Source organism: Brugia malayi (genome assembly GCF_000002995.4).
Source record: "Brugia malayi strain FR3 genome assembly, contig: Bm_v4_Chr1_scaffold_001, whole genome shotgun sequence".
Lineage (NCBI taxonomy): Eukaryota > Metazoa > Nematoda > Chromadorea > Rhabditida > Onchocercidae > Brugia > Brugia malayi.
Window position 1 is genome coordinate 7,479,236 of NW_025062475.1, and position 21,897 is coordinate 7,501,132.

At 31.2% G+C, this 21,897-nt stretch overlaps 5 protein-coding genes across 12 annotated transcripts, besides 2 other annotated features; 2 read left to right on the forward strand and 3 right to left on the reverse strand.

Annotated features, from left to right (window-relative positions):
- Positions 1–20: 20 nt before the first annotated feature.
- On the forward strand, positions 21–1,673 carry Bm6844 (Uncharacterized protein; the record flags this gene model as incomplete). Of its 3 annotated transcripts, XM_043076948.1 has the most annotated exons (5): positions 21–47; positions 301–443; positions 575–737; positions 1,076–1,218; positions 1,469–1,673. In XM_043076948.1, the coding sequence occupies 5 exons, from the start codon at positions 21–23 to the stop codon at positions 1,671–1,673; spliced, it is 681 nt and encodes a 226-aa protein (XP_042932882.1). The 3 variants fall into 3 exon arrangements, with proteins under 3 accessions (XP_042932882.1, XP_001900348.2, XP_042932883.1); XM_001900313.2 differs by lacking the exon at positions 21–47 and having other exon boundaries at positions 331–443; XM_043076949.1 differs by lacking the exons at positions 21–47; positions 301–443 and having other exon boundaries at positions 654–737.
- A 1,507-nt stretch (positions 1,674–3,180) lies between these two features.
- Positions 3,181–11,142, reverse strand: Bma-lgc-46 (Uncharacterized protein; the record flags this gene model as incomplete). Of its 2 annotated transcripts, XM_043076950.1 has the most annotated exons (11): positions 3,181–3,282; positions 3,725–3,950; positions 4,118–4,320; positions 4,397–4,527; positions 4,778–4,889; positions 5,153–5,270; positions 5,746–5,818; positions 6,566–6,800; positions 7,082–7,364; positions 7,531–7,578; positions 11,069–11,142. In XM_043076950.1, 11 exons carry the CDS (start codon positions 11,140–11,142, stop codon positions 3,181–3,183), a joined length of 1,605 nt encoding a protein of 534 aa, XP_042932884.1. The 2 variants fall into 2 exon arrangements, with proteins under 2 accessions (XP_042932884.1, XP_001900347.1); XM_001900312.1 differs by lacking the exon at positions 11,069–11,142 and having other exon boundaries at positions 7,531–7,571.
- Positions 11,143–13,249: 2,107 nt separating this feature from the next.
- Positions 13,250–13,289: a sequence feature (Short protein (BM_BM13527, VIO91358.1) was converted to a misc_feature.).
- A 293-nt stretch (positions 13,290–13,582) lies between these two features.
- Positions 13,583–13,611: a sequence feature (Short protein (BM_BM13527, VIO91358.1) was converted to a misc_feature.).
- A 609-nt stretch (positions 13,612–14,220) lies between these two features.
- Positions 14,221–14,485, reverse strand: Bm13154 (Uncharacterized protein; the record flags this gene model as incomplete). The annotated part of the gene is made up of 2 exons (XM_043076951.1): positions 14,221–14,285; positions 14,437–14,485. 2 exons carry the CDS (start codon positions 14,483–14,485, stop codon positions 14,221–14,223), a joined length of 114 nt encoding a protein of 37 aa, XP_042932885.1.
- A 1,869-nt stretch (positions 14,486–16,354) lies between these two features.
- Bm4645 (Uncharacterized protein) lies at positions 16,355–18,268 on the reverse strand (the record flags this gene model as incomplete). 3 transcript variants are annotated; one of them, XM_001900310.2, is made up of 6 exons in its annotated part: positions 16,355–16,515; positions 16,876–17,065; positions 17,252–17,329; positions 17,433–17,564; positions 17,717–17,827; positions 18,074–18,268. In XM_001900310.2, the coding sequence occupies 6 exons, from the start codon at positions 18,266–18,268 to the stop codon at positions 16,355–16,357; spliced, it is 867 nt and encodes a 288-aa protein (XP_001900345.1). The 3 variants fall into 3 exon arrangements, with proteins under 3 accessions (XP_001900345.1, XP_001900344.1, XP_042932886.1); XM_001900309.2 differs by having other exon boundaries at positions 17,717–17,896; XM_043076952.1 differs by lacking the exon at positions 18,074–18,268 and having other exon boundaries at positions 17,717–17,863.
- Positions 18,269–18,463: 195 nt separating this feature from the next.
- Positions 18,464–21,202, forward strand: Bm10686 (Uncharacterized protein; the record flags this gene model as incomplete). 3 transcript variants are annotated; one of them, XM_001900308.2, is made up of 8 exons in its annotated part: positions 18,464–18,504; positions 18,817–18,898; positions 19,349–19,433; positions 19,640–19,833; positions 20,059–20,171; positions 20,282–20,407; positions 20,608–20,740; positions 21,029–21,202. In XM_001900308.2, the coding sequence occupies 8 exons, from the start codon at positions 18,464–18,466 to the stop codon at positions 21,200–21,202; spliced, it is 948 nt and encodes a 315-aa protein (XP_001900343.2). The 3 variants fall into 3 exon arrangements, with proteins under 3 accessions (XP_001900343.2, XP_042932887.1, XP_042932888.1); XM_043076953.1 differs by lacking the exon at positions 20,282–20,407; XM_043076954.1 differs by lacking the exons at positions 18,464–18,504; positions 18,817–18,898; positions 20,282–20,407 and adding an exon at positions 18,991–19,020.
- Positions 21,203–21,897: the final 695 nt, after the last annotated feature.

A 21,897-nucleotide genomic window follows, 5' to 3' on the forward strand; every position in this document is an offset into this window, starting at 1 on the left:
GTAATGATATTGTATATCGAATGCTACAAGATGCAGTAGTTTGGCAGGTCGGTGGTACATACTTAATAACGCTTTTAATACCGAATTTTCTTGCTTGGAGGTAAAATTTGTTAAATCTTCTTCGATTCAGACGCTTCTCACGTTTTTTGGTAAACTGCTGATATCATTTAAAAGGTTTTTTGTGGAATAATTTCTCGCGACTAATTTCATATTAATATACTGACGTTATGTCATGATATTTATCTACGTCACTTAAAGCACTCTATCGCTCTTTTGATCTTCTTTTTTTGACCAGTTCAGGTATTACAACGTCACATCAATTCCCCAACAATGGCAGTGCTACAGAAATCTCAATCATTTCCAGAAACATCGAAAGATATAACCGAAAACCTGAAAATATCACTTCCCGATTTTGTCATCCCAATTAAACATTACCCGCCAATGTGAGCCATATCTTGCATATTTTAAATTCCTTCACGACTGACTTTTATCGTAACTACTTCTTCCCATAATCGATTCATTTCATGTTTTTAGCATAATTCCAACTTCATTCTTTGTTGAGCTACCATTACAGTACTGTGAAGAGCAATAATAATAATTGTAATACATCCTTCGAAGCATTCGTTTGGGATTGGCCATTCAGTGAGGATCGTATGGCTAAAGGATTTCTTTCCAGCGAAAAATTCTTTGTTTGTTTACCTTTCAATCAAGGTGGCACTGGGGAATCCAAAGGAACGGTAAGTCTACTTTTTTTTCCCAGGAATTTCGAAATAAAGACTCACCAATTTTTTTACGACTCTAGAAATATAATATAATATAATATAACTAAAAATATAACATAATATAATTAGAAACATAATTGAATGAACAGTGGATGATTGCATGTTTAAAACCCATCTAAATTTGAATTACATCTTAGCCAAATTAATTATATCTTGAAATAACTACATTTTGATCTTCCAAGAAGCATATAAAATATAAATCTTTACACTTTCGTCTTGTTAGTAGAAAACAGATGACAACAGCTGCAATCTGGTTGATTTCTCGAAAAAAGTTAGCAACGTACGACTTTCAGCTGAAAAAGTTTGAAAGGATCTCGGAATCGAACTTTAGTTGCATTATTGGACTTTGCAATAATAAATTGTTTGGGACTTGCTTTTGGCGACTTGAGATCGAAATTTTAAGAAACCTCAATATGCTTGTACTCAATGCCTCAAGGTGATTTCGACTTCTTAAATTTTACTTATAAAGCTTTTCTTCAATAAATGAAGATCAAATTTTAAAGAATGATGAGAAGTCAAAACATTTCTAATCAAAAAAAGCTCCGTTAAAAAATTTGAATTTGTATTTGCTGCAAATCTTTTTCATTTTAAAAAACATGACAAAAATATGAAAAAAAAGTTAAAATACAAACTTCAATTAATTCAAGTGATTTTGTACATTCTGCTAGATAATAAGTATATTTTAGAGATATATCACGACCAGGAGAAACAGTGAAACGTTTGAAACGTGTTCGTAAAGTATACAAACTGCCCCAACATTGTGACATATCAACACTTACAACAGCAAGTTACGATTGGGCAGTTATAATTCAAGCAAATCGAAGAGATGATAAATTTTCTGGAAAGAATCATTCTAAAATATTGCGGCGATGCGCTACGCTTAATAATTAAACTGTCAAAATAATATTAAATACAGAGATGGCTACTATGACACCTTTTTTGTAAAACAACAAAAGCGTTCAGTGCAATCTATTAAAAATTGTATCTTCAAACATTTTCTTATATACATAAATCTCAGGAGATTCTACAATTTGACGCAATATTATGGAGAATGTTTGACAAGAACAATTTGCTTTTTGTTTAAATTCAATATTCCATACTTTGTTGTTCCAGTTTGAAAAAAAAGTATTAGACATCCAATAAAAAAATTGCTTTTGGCTTATCTTTATAATGGCCTCCTTGCAGGAGACAAATTTATTTGCAGCATATTAGTCTAATTCTATAATGAATGTTGGTAAATAATTAATAAAGTTACAACTAAAGTATTTTGCTGAAATATATACTAGCATGAAAATTTTGTTTATCTTTCCAGCAATCAAAGAAATCATTTCCAAAAAAGATTCGCAATTTTTGTTGTTGCACAAGATTAGTTAATTATACGTATGAAATACGTAATGAAATTGCACTTAGGCTTATCATACCTTCTTTTTTTCTTAATTATTCTTAGTTTTATAAATATTATATTTACATACATATACTATACTAAATGATGTCATACTTCTTCATCCTTCTTTTCAAATTCTTTTTTCATTTCTCTTTCTTCAATAATTTTTATGACTTTCATTTTTTAAAAGACATCAGTTATGGAGCTTCTGTTATTATAAAAGACCAGTTTCTACTTATAAGGAATGCAAGTAAAGGAATTAAAACTTAAATTGAACTTAAGCATATAAATAAGCAATGATTCTGGAAATTTGCACATAAATTCCCTATGTTGTTTTGAAAGTTTTTGAATGGTCTTTGAATAATTTTTGAATAGTTCCGATCAATAAATTTTTACGACAGTTGACAAATTATTTTGTTCCATTGTTAGGTTTGGAATTCATCAGCTTGAGACTAATATGGTTGTCCCAACAATGTTTTATATTAATCAGCGAGAACTACTTACAGACTTGGAATGGGAAGGAATTAGTTGAAGTGGAAAAAAAATTCTGAAAAAGAATTCTCCTTACTGCTGCAAAGGGCTTTGTAATTTCCTGGTCGGAAATGAAGACTTACTAGGTATTAGAAAGTTAAAGGATTAAAATTCAGAGGTCACTGCGATGGCGTACGTTATTCTGTACAGAAGCGTTAAAGATGAACTGTCGTGTCGAATAAGAAAACAGAGTCTTAAGGTTAAATTCAATTAAATTAATAAACACTATTTTTAATCATGCATGGATATTGAGCAACGACATCCAAATGATGAAAATGACCACTTTCTAACACATCGATTTCCGATAAATTTGTATGGGAGGGCAAAATGATATGAATCGTTGGCTAAAGCCTTATGTACCCAGCCATCTGATAATTTTGATACACTGACTAATTTTGATCTTCTCAATCACTAAACAACGAGTGATATAATCAATAATTATTTTCCACTGAAGAAATTGTTGAATAACCCAAATAAAATTAATTAGTCCTTGAGGTAATGATACCAGTATGCAATATTAAAAACACTGAATAGCGTCGGGAATAATATTGCTGATAGTTTGTCAATGTATTGTGTTGCTTGCTCCTGAAAAATACCATTCAATAATTTTGAGAAAAGGAGCTGTGACACTTAATAAACATTAGATCATCAGAACACTAAGATTATCCGATCCGGTTATTTTACATAAAGCATTTACAGGTATAGTAACAGGAAACGACCTCACGATGCTAATGATCAAACTTTTTTTACTAAATTCTTAATGTGGCTATAAATAACTACTAATTTTGTCTAAATTAATGTAGACTGATATATCTTAATAATTAGAAACCTTAAGGCTGATTTAAAATGATTTGGAACTTAAAATCATTGCCGAAAAATACAAAAATTGCGAAGAATTCGCATTAGAAATGCGAACTGAAATAAAATAAAGCAAAAAATTATGATTTATACAATAAATTTCTACAAATCACAAAAAATAATGTAAGCTTGATGAAAGATCAATAAATATATTTTTTACATGATTTACCCTTTGTTTGGAAAGTGAAGCAGGATCGTATGATGGTACTGGAATGGATGAACAGGATTTTGTGTTAGGTAATGCTTCTTGTTGTAAGCAACTACAAGGGCCTGCTATTGAAGCCATAGTTGCTTTCAGGTGATCATTAAGACCATAACCCGGCGGTATGTAACCGTAATCATTACCACGCGCAAGATTTATCAATGCATTCTCTTCCTCATTTGCTAGTCTCCGTCTGTAATACATTAACCATGTAGATCAACTGAGCAGAACTTGACCCACTGATCAATTCATCTACATTCATCCGTTTATTCAAATTAAACTGAAGAAAACTTGAATATCTCTTTTCGAAATGTCTCCAGTAAAATATGTTGTGTGACGCTAATAATCTAAGAACTTGACCTAGGAAGTAGGGAATTCGTTTCATAACGGTCTTGGTGCATTAACTTGATACTATCATCATCCTGATGTACTGCTGGCGATACCTTTACCGCTACCGGCTTCGGTGGGTCCAGTTCTTCCCTGCTCAAATATCCGACCCAGGCAAGCTCTAATAGTGAACAGAAAACGAAGGTCATACAACTCAGCATCCAAACATCTATTGCCTGAAAATGAGTCGTTATTTTATTTAAGAATTCTTCAACTTTCGTTTTTACTGGAAGCAATAGAGAAACGACAAACCTTGACATAGCTGACCCGTGGTAAATTTCTTATAATATTACCGAACTGAAAAGTCATTGCAAGTAGTGAATTAACGCCCAGCATTGTTCGAGCTGGTATTGCTTTAGAACCAAGGGCAAATGAAATCCATGCTAAATGTGAAACAATTAATAGAGTAATCGTACGAAGATTGAATTAGTTAAACGAAACTTACAAGTACCAATTTTTTAATAGATCGTTCGTTTTTTAAAGGAATATTATTTCTTCCACTAACATAACATTTAGTGATTATTCATTGATAATGTAGTGATAACTATCTTGATGCCACCAGCAACAGGAAAAGTCCAAGTGAGAGGAAAAAGCTTTATGACGGGAAATATTTAAATCAGCTAAGCAACTTACATATACAAATGGTAAGATAAGTTGGAAGATAAGCTTGTAAAATATACCATCCAGCGCGTCTTTTAAAATGAAATTTCATTGTTAATTCATGCCAAAAACCAGCTGGATAAGGCTAAAAAAGTCTTCTTAAACACAATACTGGAAAAAAAAGGACCCACTTTAATTAATTTTATTTTTCATCACGAATTTAATAGCATTGTTAACTTCGATGATTCTACAAACCCTAACCGCTAAATATATTCGCTTTTCTGTTTTCATCCATCTTTTTGGATGTAAGGAGCTAATTACATAAAATCGTAATGTAGCCTAAAAGTAATCGACAGAGACCAATAATCGATTAGTTTATCGATTGAATAATCAACAATAAAATATAACCTCTGTCTTCCTGAGATTCTCAATACCGGTGAGTTCATAATCAGCCAGTTCCATTTTTTCACGCATTTTCGAAACACCAAGTGGTGACCAAATCATTTGAACTTCATCGGTATTATAGCTAAATAGAAACGCGGAAATGCATTTTATAAAATTATACCAAAACACTAAAGATAAAAGCAAAGATAAAAAAAAAAGAATGAACATCGAATTTTTCTCATCTCTGAAATGAAAAAAAAAAAAAAAAAAAAAAAAGAGAAAGAATTCTGAAAGGCGGAACGTTTTGTCAGTTCAGAAGCTCAAATAATATATAATGATCAATCACATGTATATCGCACTACAGTATCCAAAAAAAGAAAAAAAAAATGAAATTAAAATTAATTTGAGAAATTTTAGCCATTGCCAATTTATTCACAAATAACACACAAGTCTATATTTTAATTCTGTAGATGGTAAGTTTGCTTCGTTTCAACATTTCTTTCCTTTTCACTAATTTCATAGCGAACTAATAGTCAGGATCACATAAATCCTAAGTCTAAATCATAAAATAATTGTCATATTGTATATTTAAAAAGTTCAAAGCTTGAGAAACTCACTTAAAACTTTCGAAAGTAAGCGAGCATGTAACATTATCGAAGGGAAATCTTGTTAAATCCATGGTGCATGGTCCTGGAATTGACATTTTTTCTTTAAAGTCCATAAATTTCAATGTCAACATTACCTTTTTCTCGTCATACCTGTGTATTATTATTTGTTGTTCTAGAATTCTTCAAATTTGATTCTTAATTTTTATTCGTATTATCTGAAAGTTTTATATCTCTTCTTGCTATTTAACCACTGATGGAAAATCAAGTCCAAACAAAATTTGGGATAAAGTAATTTTCCCAAGCTATATTATGGAATTTTAAAATCGAAATTGCTAAGCTATTTTTTTAATATTTTTGACTCGAAAATTTGAAATATTTCATTTGGATAATTGCAAAAGCGCATCAAAAAAGCAAATTTAATAAACTATGTAGAAAATGACAAAGGAATTTCAAAACACCAAGTTTCGAATATAGAATCAGAATGAAAGAGGAGAACAAAGAAAAAAATATACTTTGCACATTTAGAAGCTACTATCCTACAGGCTTTTCTTTCTCATTTTGAACTTCTACAACTGAAGTAGGAAACTTGAATTTCTTATAGCTTCTTCTAATTTAGCAAAAGTATAAGGGATAGAAAAAATTATTTTTGTTTTGCTAAAAACCTTAATTTTCTAATAAATTATCATAGAAATCTTCTATTCAGTGATATTTTTTCCTCCTGGATATATGTTGGGAAGTAACTTAAGCATACATAAATAAACAAAATGTAGTATTATATGAAGATTTAGGGTTTAAAACAAAACAAGATATACAAAGAAAAAAGATAAACCTTGCAATTTAAGTCTATAATTGGTCCACACTGATCCATTAGAATAAATCATTAAAAAAATGTTTGGAAACGGACTTCGGTGTATATCAGCGGTTTTAGAATTGATAAAACATGAGTTAGGAGTCCAGAGTTTCTCCAACAAAACGCTATTCAGCGACAAATTATATTTACAGGGTTTCATCCAAGAATAATCCAAAGCAGGATCCAGCCACATCTCACTGATGTAAATATCCAACTGCAACTAAGTTTTATTATATGTCAAAAATTTCCCAAACAAAGGATGTATTTAAAAAAGCAGAAATTTTACTGGCAACGAAAGAATTTCATCGCCAATCGCATTTGCAATTCCACTTCATTATTTTGCCAGATTATTTCTATGCTATTTCACTTCATCAATAGCCAAAAATCTTAGACAGAAACATTGGAACAGTACTGGTTACTCATTTCAGCTTATATTATTTGCACTGCAAACAAAAAGAAATGGACTGGTTTGTTATTTAAAAATAAAGAATTTACTTGAAAATCGGAAGTGATATCACTAATCGTTGTGATCTCTTGTACCCAAACCTCGACCTGAACAATCACTGAATCTCCTGGAATTTTATGGCGGTTATATTTTTTGAGAATAGTTTCCAGAATGAATGAATCATTGGCGCAATTTTGTTCACGTTTTATCTTATCACCCGCTGAGAGTGCTGAATGGTGATAATGGGGATACTGTAATTGTTCCTGCTTTCCGTTAATTGATTCAATTACTGGACGTAAACCACCGTACTCATCCATTTGCCAATCGTACAGTCTGAAATTGTGAAAGTAATAAGCACTTTATAATAAATTTTATTTAAAAAACAAAATTTCAAGCTAAATTTTGGATACGGAATAATTTCCTCAAAATTCTCCACCTCTTACGCTATGAATAATGCAAAAGTTGCCAATTTTTCAAACAATTTGTGGAAAAAAACTACCTACTCAACCTTCGAAGAATTCTTGAGTTCTTCCTGTACATCGTTTGTCTGAAAAGGAAACTTTTGGTATAATTTTTTGGAAATTTTCTCACAAACACTTTTTAATTAATTTTTTGTAATTTTAAGGATCACCAAAAAATCTAATGCAAGCAATAAAAGAATATTATACAATAGTTGCCAAGGTCTATCTGTTCAGCCTTTGAGAATGTTAAATCTATGAAAATGAAATTTCTATTTTATTTTGCCATTCTGGCTTGAATTCAGCAGCTGTTCGTTCAATTTTCGTGCTGGTAGACGATAAGCCTAAAATGAAAAAATTTCCATGCATTTTACAATTCATTTAGTCTTTCTATAGTTCAAGCTTTAGTTTCAACAAATTATTAGAATTTTTGCTTTCCCTCCTCTTTGATAAAAAAAACGCAAAATTTCCTTTTGCTATCGGAATTTAATTTACTTTCTTTTCCACCAAAACGATTTTGAAATTTTGGATTTCAGTAATTCAACAAGAAAATTCATTTTATTTCCACCTTAATTTCTTCACCTCTTCCACTTGAAATGTATAATGAAAAGAGTTGATCTTCAAACTTATTTGTTACTTATTCTTGCAATAAGTAAACAAATTGTGTCAATAAAAGAAATTTAGAAAGTCGAAAATAAATTCCTTTTTATAATTTATTTCGAGCTATTAAAAGATCCTTTGCTCCTTTTTGTTATGGATGAACTATACTTTTAACAAAACTCTGCTTTGGTTAACCAATTCCGAATAGACGAACTTTTATCAAGTCTAACAATGATTATTTGAATGAAGCAATAAAGATGTGACAGAAAGGATGGTATCTAGCTACTGTCTAATCAAATGTCCAGTTCTTATCAACATATGCGGTGGGTTTTGTGTATGATAAAGTTATGCGTTAGCCTTGATTTTATGATGTTGTAAAAATCCTAAGATAATCTTAAAGGAACTGAGAGCAGGGAATTTTTGAATTCTGAATGCTCCTCTCTAAATATAATGCCAACATTTTTCACTGACCTCAAATCTGGTACTACTTCTTTATGGCATTTTTCCTTCCTTGGGACTATTTTCAAAGGCAGTAAAACTGAAGTCCTTTCTCGATTGTACATCGAACAGCCAAAAGAGTACATCTTCTGAGGACGAAGAGAAGAAAGGATTTTGTTGGAAGTGGTGGGTGAAGTAACAAGTAGTCAGGCATGAGAAGGATGAAAAAGGTGCAAAGCAGATAAGGAAGATATTCGATTGAAATACATTTTCTTTTTTCTGTTAAACATTCAAAAATTGTACCAGAGCAAATGTCTTTTAACTAAACCAGTCGCAAAACTCACTCGTTTTCCGTGTAATTTGAAAAATTTTAAAGATACTATTAAAAGGAATTTTTATCATTATGTTTATGATTTCAAATGATAATTGAATCAAGCAAGGATTTCTGCAATTTTTAGACCGTCAGAATAACACAGAGTGGAAAATTCTTTGGTAAAAGGTGAGATGTGAATACAAATGGCGAAATGTAAATTCCAATTTTAGGTCCTGAAAAATTCTAGACTTCAAAAATAAAAGAAAAACTCCGATATCTAGAATCCGATAATCCCTGAGATAAACCATTCACCATTTACTTTTTCGATACTTTGAATTTGGCCACGAAATTTTACGATAGTAAAAAAATTTTTGTCTGGTTAAAACTATTTGTTGAATCGGAAACTAGATTAATACGCTTTCGATATTTGATTGGTAATAGTATTAGTGACGATAAATGATGCAACAAAGTTACTTTTAATGATAGAAATTAATGAAAACAATAGTACTCATTTTGTTGCTAGTATTTAGTATAATAATAAATGGAATAATATCAATTTTGATATTATTTAATTATAAGGATGATTAAGCCTCAATGATATTATGAATAACCTTGAACAAAAGATAGTATATTGAAGTATATGTAAAGTAAAGTAGGGTGAATCTACTTAATTTTCGAAAGAACCTTTGATATGCTTTTTGGAATTCATTCTAATCTCTTCCTTTATTTATGAAAATTATTCTAAATTGATCTTTTTTGAAAACCTTTAATCATGGTTTCTTTCATCGAAGAATTTTCAGAATATTTGCAGATTGCATCTATTTTAGAAATGAAAATAAGTTCTGATTGTATCAGTTTGGAATTAAAAAAGAGTGCATAATTGAAATAACAATCCCTTGTTAATTGGATGCATTTTTCAATAAATACCAATGCATGAATTTAATTTGCAACCTCAAAAATAATAGCACAATGAGGAAAAATAACAAAGCAACAGATGGATTTATTTAAATTATATAATTCATTAACCTATTAGTGGGAATAAGATAATAAGGTTCGTAAAATGAATGGTAGGGAGAAATGCAAATGACATCTCCGGAAGATATTCAAACTTGAAAAATATGTTTGTTAGTTGCTGAAGGGATAAGAATCTTTCTTCCTTCTTTACAATCTTTTCTCATTTCATCCTATTATTTTTAAGGCTGTTTGTCATTTCGAATGAACTCTATATTCAAGAATAAATTAGAGTATACTCAGCAGGAAATATTCAAAAGGAATGAATTCAAAAGAAATTCTTAAAAAAAATTCAATAGAAAATATTCAAAAGGAATAAATTAAATGGAAAATATACTGAAGAACGTCTAAGGTATGTAATATAAATTAGGAAACAGACATAATCAGACAAAAAAAAAAAAAAACATAGACATAAAGGATAAAGAAAGAATGAATCTCAGTGTTATGCCTGATTAAGAATTTGTCAACTAATACATTATGCATTTGATGACCATCTTTCCTAACATAATACTATGAAGTTAGTTTAGCTTTCCAGTCCATTTATACAGAGTACAATGTAGCATATCTGTTGTGACAAGTAAATGAAATCATTCGATCCAAAGTCAATCCGTCTAATTGTATTATAGTCTTATTACAGCTTTTTCATTGAAGTCTTTAAAATTTTTTATTAAAATTTAATTTAAATTTGTCAATTAAAAATAAATTTCAAAGTTCAAAATCTGTTTGATCAATAAATTTTCAAGAAAGACATGTCATATCAAATTTCACAATAAAAATTTTTCTCTCATCAGGAGGACATCAAAACTTACTGGTAGGGAAACTATCTGGAAATTGAAAAAATAAATACCAAATCAGTTTGAATAAATATCAGTTATATTTTATAATTGACTAATAATTCTATTAAACATTATGTTTTTACAGCAACAAATCATGATTAGCCGCTAAGCATAATTGTATTATGATTTGTGGATAAATTATTGTTAAGTTAGCATAGAAAATAATTTCATGCCTTTCAAGTACCAATAAAAAGATTCAAAAGCGAATCTCTTTTTTATATGAATAGAATCAACCCATCTCAACAACATAGTATCATGTGTCACACCATAAGGGAACATTTTCAAGTCTAAGCTAATCTGAATCAACAAGTATAAAGTAAATCGGTGATGCAAAAAAAAAATGCCCTAAGTAAAAAGAAGCAAGAGAAGAGCGGGGATTACCTTGAGTGGATCAAATTGATTCGGGAAGAGGAGCAAATTATAGTAATAAGAAGCAGACGATCGAGGTAGTGCATTGAATGGTAGCCGCTCGTGCTGTCACGATGGCCTGAATTGCTAATCCTTCAAGAGTGGCCGTTTGGCTAGCACTAACACACTGATTTGTTTTCTAGTTGCATGTTCCGAATGCCTCTTTCCTTACTCCATCTTCTTCCTATCTGTCCTTTAAAAGAAATTTCCATTTTTCACAAAAGCTACTTTTCAAAAGAACATCACAGTGAATGAATGAGTGATGATAAGTCTTACTCCTTATTTTCAAGTTAAGCATACATTTGCTATGCTGTAAACAACTGAATCAAACAATCAACATGAAAACAAATAAGTAAACATTATATTTATTCATCTGTTCATATACATACATACATCATACACAGACACACACATGCATAACACAAGCGTATATGCTTGACGCCACATGTTCAAACTAGGCTCTTAAGCTCCCACTTCTATATAGTACGTCGCATGTTTGCGTCTCTTCTTGTGTCTATGTATGCATAATATCGGAGTGTCATCTTTCAAGCCTAACATATCCTTTGTCGAGAATGCAGTTACGCAAGTGTTACAGCCAGCATCCTTATCTCTCACATGACTTATCAGGCTACCACTAATTTCACTACCGACCGTATAGGAATTTTTCCTGGTTTAGAGGAAGAGGAAGAGAATATAAGGGCTATTATCCTCAAGCGAAGAAAAAACTTTAGATACATAAGTTAGGATAACGATAAGCTGTGTATATGTCTATGGATTTGCTAGAAGTTTCAAAATGAAAGTTTTTAAAAAAGACTTTATCTTTCCTTTCACCTTTAATTTCCAACTGACACATTACGACATCATTCGAGAATTCTAATTTCAGCATTTTAGTTAGAGATTCAATAAATAACAAAATAAAGATAAATGAATAAATATAAAACTACTCAGTTAATTAGCATAAATGATGCATGATGCATCAGGGTTTTGAAATGAAATCAACTGTTGAGTAATTTAATTATTAGCATACATTTCTATCATTAAGAATAAAGAAAAAAGCCAATGAGAAGGTAAGATTTTACACTTTTTGAATTTTATCAAACTTAGAGGAACTAAACGCAAATATGCTACAATTTTACACAAAAAGTATAAGTAATCAGTGAATAATTATATTTCCTTTTTAAACTTCCTTTCAAAATATTCCATGTATCTGGGAAGCGTGAATCCATCTGTAGTTGGAGAAAATTTCCGAAGTGTTTGTTCAAAACCTTTCACTATAAACTGAGCTATGATCTGCTAACAGCACAATGGACATGTATAATTCCTGCAAAGTACAAAATAATATGTTGCTGATTAATTTTAACATCCCGTACAACTAATTTTTTATTTCTACCATATGTTTGTCGAAAGTAGTGTTCTCTAATAGTAAATTGATAAGAAAACTGTGATTTTCTACAGATTAGAAAAGGTTAACAATACTCAAGGATAACTCTATGAATACGTAGCAAAGAAATAGGCGAAACTGACCGCAGGCTAATCTTGCATGTAAAAAATCTGGGTTCCGAAACAAAAACTGAGGAGAAGAGAAACTATGTATGTAAAGGAGGCAATCTACGACATCTTCATTCAAATGCATTCATGGTTGATTTTCAAAAAAAAAAAAAAAAAATTAAAAAAAGAAAAAGAAACAATAAAATTGATGTTTTTTTCGGAAAAGATGTCAGACGAGACAATGAGATTTCTGGGACTATTACTTAATGAGAATTATTGTTAATTCCTTTCAATTTGTAGTCTTGAACAAGATATTCCATGCCAACAACTAAAAGGTGTGCAAGCCTTCTGTATACAAACGGTACAAACTGTCAAATCACAAACAGCAGAAAAAAGAAAATATGGTTCAATAGCGAATATCAAAATCGTCTTTCAAAAAAAAAAAAATGATAAAAAGCGGTTTATCGTCTAGACACATGCTAAACCAAGTTTTAGAAATTTTCCAGTTTTTTTTCGATCCATCAAAAAATGGAAACAACAGCATATAATTTAATTAAACAATTGGTGAACAAAAAAAGTAATACACTTTGAACTTATTAAAATCAAAAAACAACTTCGCCATCAAAGCTTCTTAGATCGTCACCACCGAAACCATTGTTACAGTCTTCACAACAATCCAATTAATATCGCTGGATGTGGTAATTTTCTTAAAAAAAGTTGTTTGAAAGTGAGAATTTATAAAGCAACTTTAAAGATTATTTTAGATATTCTACTGCTCTATATTAGCTTTCTTAAACTTAAGTTGAAACTTAAGTTTTTTAAACTTTATGAAGTATCAGGCAAATCAACAAAAATTCTTTTTTCAAAACTGGAAGAAAACAGAATTGTAGACGTCACTTATTTTTTACAAATGACTATACCTAAACAATCAAACCTAAATATAATACTTGCCCAATACTTTATAAAATTGAAATCTGTAAACTAACAATAACAACAAACCGTCTTAAGAAAGCTGCATTCAATTCCATAGACAATTAGTTGCACAAATGAGCAATACAGAACTAGGCGGATTATGTAATCTTCAAAGTTGCACAAATAGTTCAGTCTGTAAACTAAAAATGCTGCAACTTTTTAAAAACTATAGATTTAAATTTAATTCACTACCGCTACATGCAGTTGCTGTCACATTCAACGTGATTTAAGTGATTTAAGGTGCAAGTTTTATTTGGCATTTCTAGTTTTTTGGATATTCGAACAAGGATTAAATTTTAAGCAGAGAGAGAGGTTTTAAACAGAAGAATTAGACAAAAAAAGAAAAAAAAAAAAAAAAAAAGGATTGGTAGAACGTTTATTTGAGTTGTTAGAATCACTAGTAAAGAGCAGAACTTGCTTTTTCGAAGAAACACACATTTACCTTGACACGTCCAACATTATCATCTTCAATAATCTGTCTAGTCCGACATAACCTATCAATTTCGTTGATAAATATAATCGAAGCAACATTATGAGCTAAAGCATGGTCGAAAAGTTCATGAATTAATTTCTCACTTTGACCAATCCATGTTGAAACAAATCTGAGGAACAAACCTGCAGCGAGTCGAAATATGAATTAGTTATGTGGAATTCACTATATAAAATCACGGCTTCTTTGCCATACGAATTTGTTTTGACTTAATGGCGAATGGCATTAATTGAAGAATCACTGAAATATTAAATTGAATTTGAAGAATTTAAATGATATGATGCTTTAAACGATATTACTCGCCATTAAATCATGCGGGAAACGCTTATAAAATTAAAAATAAAAAAAAAAAAAAACTAATGACTTCTACTTGTAATTAAGCATATTTTACCTAGTAAAATCTCATAGTCATTTTCCGCGCAGCAGACTGAGATAAACATGTTTTACCTGAAATATTTGTTTTTTTTTAATCCACTTTTATTTTCATTTTAAATATTTCTGCCAAAGATTTCATTTTAAATGGACCATAATCCAATTAAAATTGGAAGCTTTATAATATCTTTGAAACTTTTACATATATTTTAATGTATTTTGCAGAAAAATTCAATTGAGATATCTTATTTAGATAAGTGAATAAAATAAGCAAGGAATTAGGTAATACTATAGAGGTGACAAGAAAAAATTAGTTCCTGATGAATAGTGAATGCAAACCAGGGATTATGGCTTGATGTAACATTCGGATACAACACAGGATCAACCACGGCTTCCGTTAGAGCCGTGCTAACAATTACTAGTTCAACAATATCATCCTTAGCAGGAAGTTGTGACTTGTCTTTAACAATGGAACAATGGTACGTTCAGTAGCTTCTCTTCATCCAGTAAGAGTCGAGAATACTCGATGAAGTATTCTGGAAATTAACAAAAATTCGAATTTTTATAAAATTTATATCAAACTAACACGAATTCTTTTTTTCTGTACCGGTAGAATTTCAGATCATTTTCTAATAAATTGATAACTTTCGTTTTTTTAATAGTATTATTGAGATGGGAAATTTCACAAACAATATAACAGTGGCATCACTTAAGACATTAATTCATTTTAATTCACTAATTTTACAAACTGACTTCATAGAAGAAAGAAATAGTTGTTGATTAGAAAATTTGCTGTCTTACAGTGAGTGCAAGTCAACTGAGTAATATCCACGAAAAATCACTTTTGACATAAGACACATGAGGGTGGAAATGACGACAAATATTTGACAGCTCGAACAGAATATGATCCTTATTTCCCATGAAAAAAACACAAATAACATATATTAATCTGTAAACTACCTCTCAGAGACGACCGGAAATTTCGAAAAAAAAAATGACTACCTTATCAGAAATAATTGTTGGTGATGGTTTTTTGTTTGTTTGCCAGTATGTAATATTTACTACGTACAGCAGCGTAGAGTGAATTCTCTCAACCTTATATTTGCTGACACCCCAGAATGATTTGATATCTGTAATTTTTATTTATGATAATAACAAACAGTCTGTTACTAAAAAGATTAATTCCCTTAGTTTGTGCCAAAATACAGTATTCAACCCTCGGCTGTAATAAACTGATCCTTTTCTCATCTCCAAGCACCTTATTTGATGCCCTGTAAACTGCAGCACTCTACATTTTTGTATAATAGATTATACGAAGCCAGAATCCGGTTTTCCTGTGTCTTATACACTGAATACTGCGGAGCTCCCAACTGATACACGAATTTTATAACTAGGAAATAGAAACCGGTTTGCTGGAAATAGTAATGTGGAAATTAGCACTTCCCATCTAACAACAAATTTGATAATCAAGAAAGGCTTTCCATGTATGCAGATCATCAGCTTAAAACAACTTTACATGTTAAGTGAAAGTTAAGTTAAGTGCTTAAGTTAAGTGCTATTTAATTTTTTGTATTTTACACAAAAATACAAGTTTTTGAAGAAATGCAGCACGTAATGAACATATATATTTTCAAATACTACGCAATATTACCATTTCGTCATAAAACTTATACATGATAGTACTCTCAAGAACCAGTAAGAAAAGCCAGTCCATAGTACATCACACAGATACCACGTACCTAGTGTTTCTCTCTTTCAGGTTTTCTTTTGAAGGTAATGCATGTTCTGGAAATGCGCACTCAATATTTCGAAGCAACAAATAAAAATAAAGAGATCATATAAGAATCATGAAATGTATTTTAAAATTTTATTGGTTAAAATTTTATTGATTTCATTCTTAAGCTAACAGTCAATATTGATTAAAATTAAGGTCAAAATCAGAAACAAATATGGTTGTACGTATTTATTTGTTCTTTAAGCATGCACATATTACAGTTGAATTGTTGCGCTACGTTCAGAGCTCTATCTGTTAAATATAGAACATCTACAAGCTGCGAAAGCAAGCAATCCGCTACGGTAACTGTCAATCCCTGAGCACCTAAAATGAAGTAAATCAAAAATTTTGTGAATAAAAAACTCATCAAATATCATTATCATACTATATCATTATTAGAAATCATAAAAAAAAAACTCGAAATCCAAAAAAAAGTCGGTTTTAATTAGGGAAACAACCGACATATTTTCTGAAGTTGTAAAATTAACATAATCACGTCTGATCTATGTGCTGCCATAACCTCACAAAACCAAAATCTCCCTGATTCTCCTCTAAAGCGATGGTTGATAAATAGTAGTGACTACGTGGAATAACTGCTTGCATCTCAATCTCATTTCTTTACATCTTAAAACAGATATTAAATAGTTAAGCTATACGTATATAAAAACACTTCGAAAACAGCACCATTGGTTTTCGGTGTGACTTGATAAGCAGCACAAACAAGGCGATTTGCACTTATATAATATGAGAAAACCAAATCAGGTGGCAGTGGAGGATTGAAACATCGCGTTATCGCTGTATTACATAGTTCTAGCAACGTACGTTTTCCTGGCATGCATAATGTTAAACGTGCTTGTCCGATCAAGTTTGTTATCTGAAAAAGGAAAATTGCTAATAAGCAGAAAATTTATTATATAAAACATTTCTTGTTGGATAAAAGTATTGTTGATACAAAGGAAAATGGAAAGCGTAGAATTTTAGACTTAAATTATATATAAAAAATATATAAAATTTATCGAAAACAATTAAAAACTGGTAAAACGAGGGCAACAGATTGTACCTTAGCAATAATGGTGGTAGCAGTGGATGACATCTTACTGATATCATCAGGTGGCACATGCCTAATCCACTTTAGTTTCTGAAGAATGGTTAATGTAATAAATTTTGGTCATTTAAGACTATTTTTCTCAAAAAACAAAAACAAAAAAAGGAACTGAAATTAGAATTGTAAAGAAACTCACCTGAATAATCATGCTTAGAGCCTGAACATAGTAGTTATCGGCATCTTGCATTTGCTGCAATTTCCATTGTACATCAGGCTGTGCAACTCCGCGATAAACACCACCAGGCATTTTCGGATGCTTTATTATCACCTAAAAATCAATTGATTCAAGGAAATCGCTCTACATTTGTATTAAAAGTTCATATAAACAAAATAAGAACTTCTGAAAGAATCAGTAAATAATAAGTTTCCTCCTACTATAAAAGCGCAGAGCATTTTAATTTTGGATCTTTCTGGCATTACCTCGGTTTGTATAACGCTTTCGCCAAGCAGCGTGACAGAACATTTGAACACTTCCGCTCCCGTTCGTTGTACCAACGAAAGTTTTTCTGTTGTCGGATTTTCAATCTCCAACTTAATTGACGAATCCACTTTAGTAGATAAATTCATTCTTTTACAAATTGCCCGTAAAATATTTTCTAGCTAAAATCTTTAAAACAAATAAATTATTAAGTAAAAATAGCTCAGTAATATAACTGTCAGTTAAAGCTAGTTTTCTAATTCTTGACATATATAACCATAGCTATAAATCTCTTCCAAAACATCCGATATTAATTCGTGCTAAATCCAACACCATGGATTGAAAATCTCTTAAGAAACCTTCATAAAAATTTCTACGATTTCCAAATTTTGAAACCAGTGCTGTTCAGCCAACAGACCATGTTGTATCAGTAATGCTCGCCTTCTCCTTGATTCAGGACTACTTCTGTGGATGTCATCATTACCATCACCATCATCATCACCCTGAGCTACCTGGCGGTGAACGGTTTCGGTGACAAAATCTGCTTTACTCATTGCGACCTTTCATCATCTGAACATTACCTTCAAAGTACCATAAGACATGTTATCGTGACCTAGCAAAGTTACCACCATCATATTCACATACTCACCTAACAAACAATCAGAAATCACCTCTGCCAACCGAATCACACAGCACTCCCTGTCATCCACCTCGTCCCTTTACGGGACACTATGCAATGCTGATGAGTCATGCTTGATAAGTCTTTGAGGACAGACAGGTTAGCGTCAAGGTATCCTTCAGGTTACTTCTTTCCATTGCAGTCACTGGTTTTTAATATGAACTGTGCTCTGAACCTTTCTTTCTTTTTTAAGAGAAGAAATAGGTCCATTCCTTCCGGGGAAAGGAAGAGAAGCACAAGGATGGCATCGTCATATGCATTATTCGACATTTACTTCCTGTTCTGTTTAGCATTCAGTATTCTTTTATACAGACTTTAATTTGTTACGCAAAAATCGCTAGGTGAAAACTATTGGCTAAACAAAATAACAGGGCTCAAAGGTCTATTACTATGACTTATTATATCTGATCTATTTCGTTTCAGTCCCATATTTCACTCGCGCATCTTTATTTTTTGTGCAACTATCAATCAAGTCAGGAGAATGTCACTGCCTACAGTATTTGTGGTTTGTTACCTTTTTTCCTCTTAGATTTCTGTGTAAGTGTTATTTAAATGAATGACCAGGTTGCCTACATTTGCCTACACTGAATGGTATCAATGCTAATCCTGGGAAGAATCTCACCAATAGTAAGTTCATTACAGTTTTAATCAAGAAGCTTCGATTACTTCAGTCCTCATTTGATTGGCCAACATCGAACCTATAAACCTACTGCTACTTTTATTAACGTAGATATCTTCTGTTTAATACTGTTGCAATATAGCCCCTTTAAAATAAAGCCGATTGACTAGCTTTGGTAGGAATTATCATTGCAGATTGCATAGTTAATAAACAGTTGAAATTTAGAATACTAAATATTCTTTTTCTTTTTTAAAAAAAGTGTTCCTTTTTCTATCAAAAATTTGAAAATGCTGAGACATTAGGGTTTGCTCAATCAGTTATTCATCAGTTTCACAGATTACTGGTGCGAACAAAGGAATTGGTTATGGTATAGTGAAAGGTCTTGCTGAAAAGTTGCAGACTGCAATCATATACCTTACGGGTATTATTTGCATGTTGCAATGAATATTAATTATAACTTGTAACTGTACTTACCGGAAGAAGAAAAATGGAAGGTTCACTGACGAATCAGTTTTGCTTTCCCTAAATTTCTTCATGGATCAGATCATTTTTATTGTAATATTCAATAATCTCCATTCCTTTTTTTTTTTCCACAGCTAATGGAATACAATTTCTTCATTTTTACAGCGAGGAATGAGAAATTAGGTAGAGAATCGTTGGACAAACTGATCAAAGAACTGGGCGATAATCGTCACTCTGACATTCGTTTTCATCAACTTGACATCACTGATCATACCAGCTGCGAGAATTTTGCTTCCTACTTGAAAAAAGAGCACAATGGACTGGATGTATTGATTAACAATGCAGGATTTGCTTTCAAAGTGATTAAATAACTGATACAAAATTTTTTACGCTTACATTTTGAATCAAATGATATTACAATAAAGATATAGAATCGCTCTATAATTTTTTACTTTGGTCATTGTAAAAATATTTGAAAATGACTTTATTAAAGGGTGTATTAATAGCCATTTTCAAAAGGAGGAATGTGTTTTTTTTGTTGAGCTTTGGAAAGTGAAAGATTGAATGATGGTCATGCACTTCAGAACGCAGCTACTGAACCACCAGAAAAACAGGCTCGCGTAACAATTGGTATCAATTATAATGGTACTAAACAAGTCTCTGACATACTATTACCCCTCATTCGAGACGGTGGAAGGTTAATTTTTTTCAGCTTCTATTAGTTAATCAAAATTAAAGGAAGCAGTTTTCCAGGTCTCAGGTAGTTGTTGGTTTTTTCTGTGCATGTTAATTACATTTTTTATTTAGAGTTGTTAACGTAAGCAGTTCGGAAGGTGTTATTGCTGGTCGTTATAGTGATGAAATTATTGCTAGGCTTACCAGTCCTTCGTTAACAATTGCTGATATCGATAAGTTTACTCGTGATTACATAAAGTGAAGACTTTCATTAATACAAATTATGTTTTTTGTATTAGAATAAATGTAATTAAATGAATAAAAGTAATTAAATAAAGGGAATAGTGGTAAGAAGCAAGGAGGATTTGGAAAACTTTTTTGTCATTGAATAATGATTAGTACACGGAATTTTTTTGTATCGTATAGTGTTAGTCTTTATCATAAGAATACTATTCCAGGGCTTGCATTGAAGATAAACGGAGAGAAAATGGCTTTCCTAACTCAGCATACAAAGTGTCAAAAGCTGCAGTTATAGCACTCACATTCATCCAAGCGAAAGAACTGAAAAGCCGGAATATTTTGGTGAATGCGGTTCGTCGTTTCTTTTCTTGATTTTCTGAAACTTTATTCTAAATGCTATACTGAAAAATGTTTAAGGTATTCATTAATGAGCAGGATAACTTTATTTCTTCATTCAGTTTTTTTTTTTCTTACCCGTTTTAGCGAATTCTAAATTTTTGTTTCGTGAAATCAAGGAGTTTTTGGTCGTAGTAAGGGAATGGATTATTGAGACGCATTAATTCATTACAATTTTCGGGATAGATTCGTAAAGGTGAGTAACTCTCAATTCTTTATTGAAATGAATAGAAGTTTTTGCAGTGTCATCCCGGATATGTTAATACCGACATGACAAGTCATCACGGTCTTCTAACAGTTGAAGAAGGTGCTGACACACCTATTTATTTAGCAACTTTGGAAGGCAACGGTCCAACTGGAAAATTTTTTTATAAGAGAAAAGAGATCGATTGGAGTGTACCATTTGTTAGCAGTTGATTTTTTGAATTCATCAATCAGTAATTTGTGATTCTGTGAAGTTCATTACCAGTCAGTAGTCTCTTTATGTATCTTGAGCGTTTTTGTTTATTTATTAAACCATTTTTTTTTTCAATGAAACAAAAGAAAATAGGGAGGAATTATTATTATTAGAACATGTAGGGGAAAGTTATTCATATGGTTGTAACCGTTAAGACATTAGGTAGTTTCCTGCATTACCAATGATATTTCTCAGCACAATCATGCAGAATTCATTTTCGATGCGAATTCACTTTAAATGATTGCGGTAATGTTTACATTCATGAAACAAAAGAATCACTGTCTCTTTAACGTTTAGATAAAAGTTGATGCAGTAAAACCACAATAGTTATTCAAAGTCGATGGTACACATGCTGTTTCAACTTTTTATAAAATTTATGTGATTTGAATATGTACGGCTATTATTATTGAATAATTAATAAGAGTGAAAAGGCAATGAAAACTTATCTCTTAAAATTGATGATTTAACTGAGTTGCCATATCGACGGATCAGGAAATCATATTAAAGCAATTTAACGACATATTATCGGTGAATGTTGTTACGACAAAATATTTCTCGTTAATTTTTTTTAAAAAGACATTTCGATATGGTAGATGATCAGCATCGTCCTTAAGTATGGAAGTTGAAGTTAGTAAACTTAGTAAACGATGAGTAA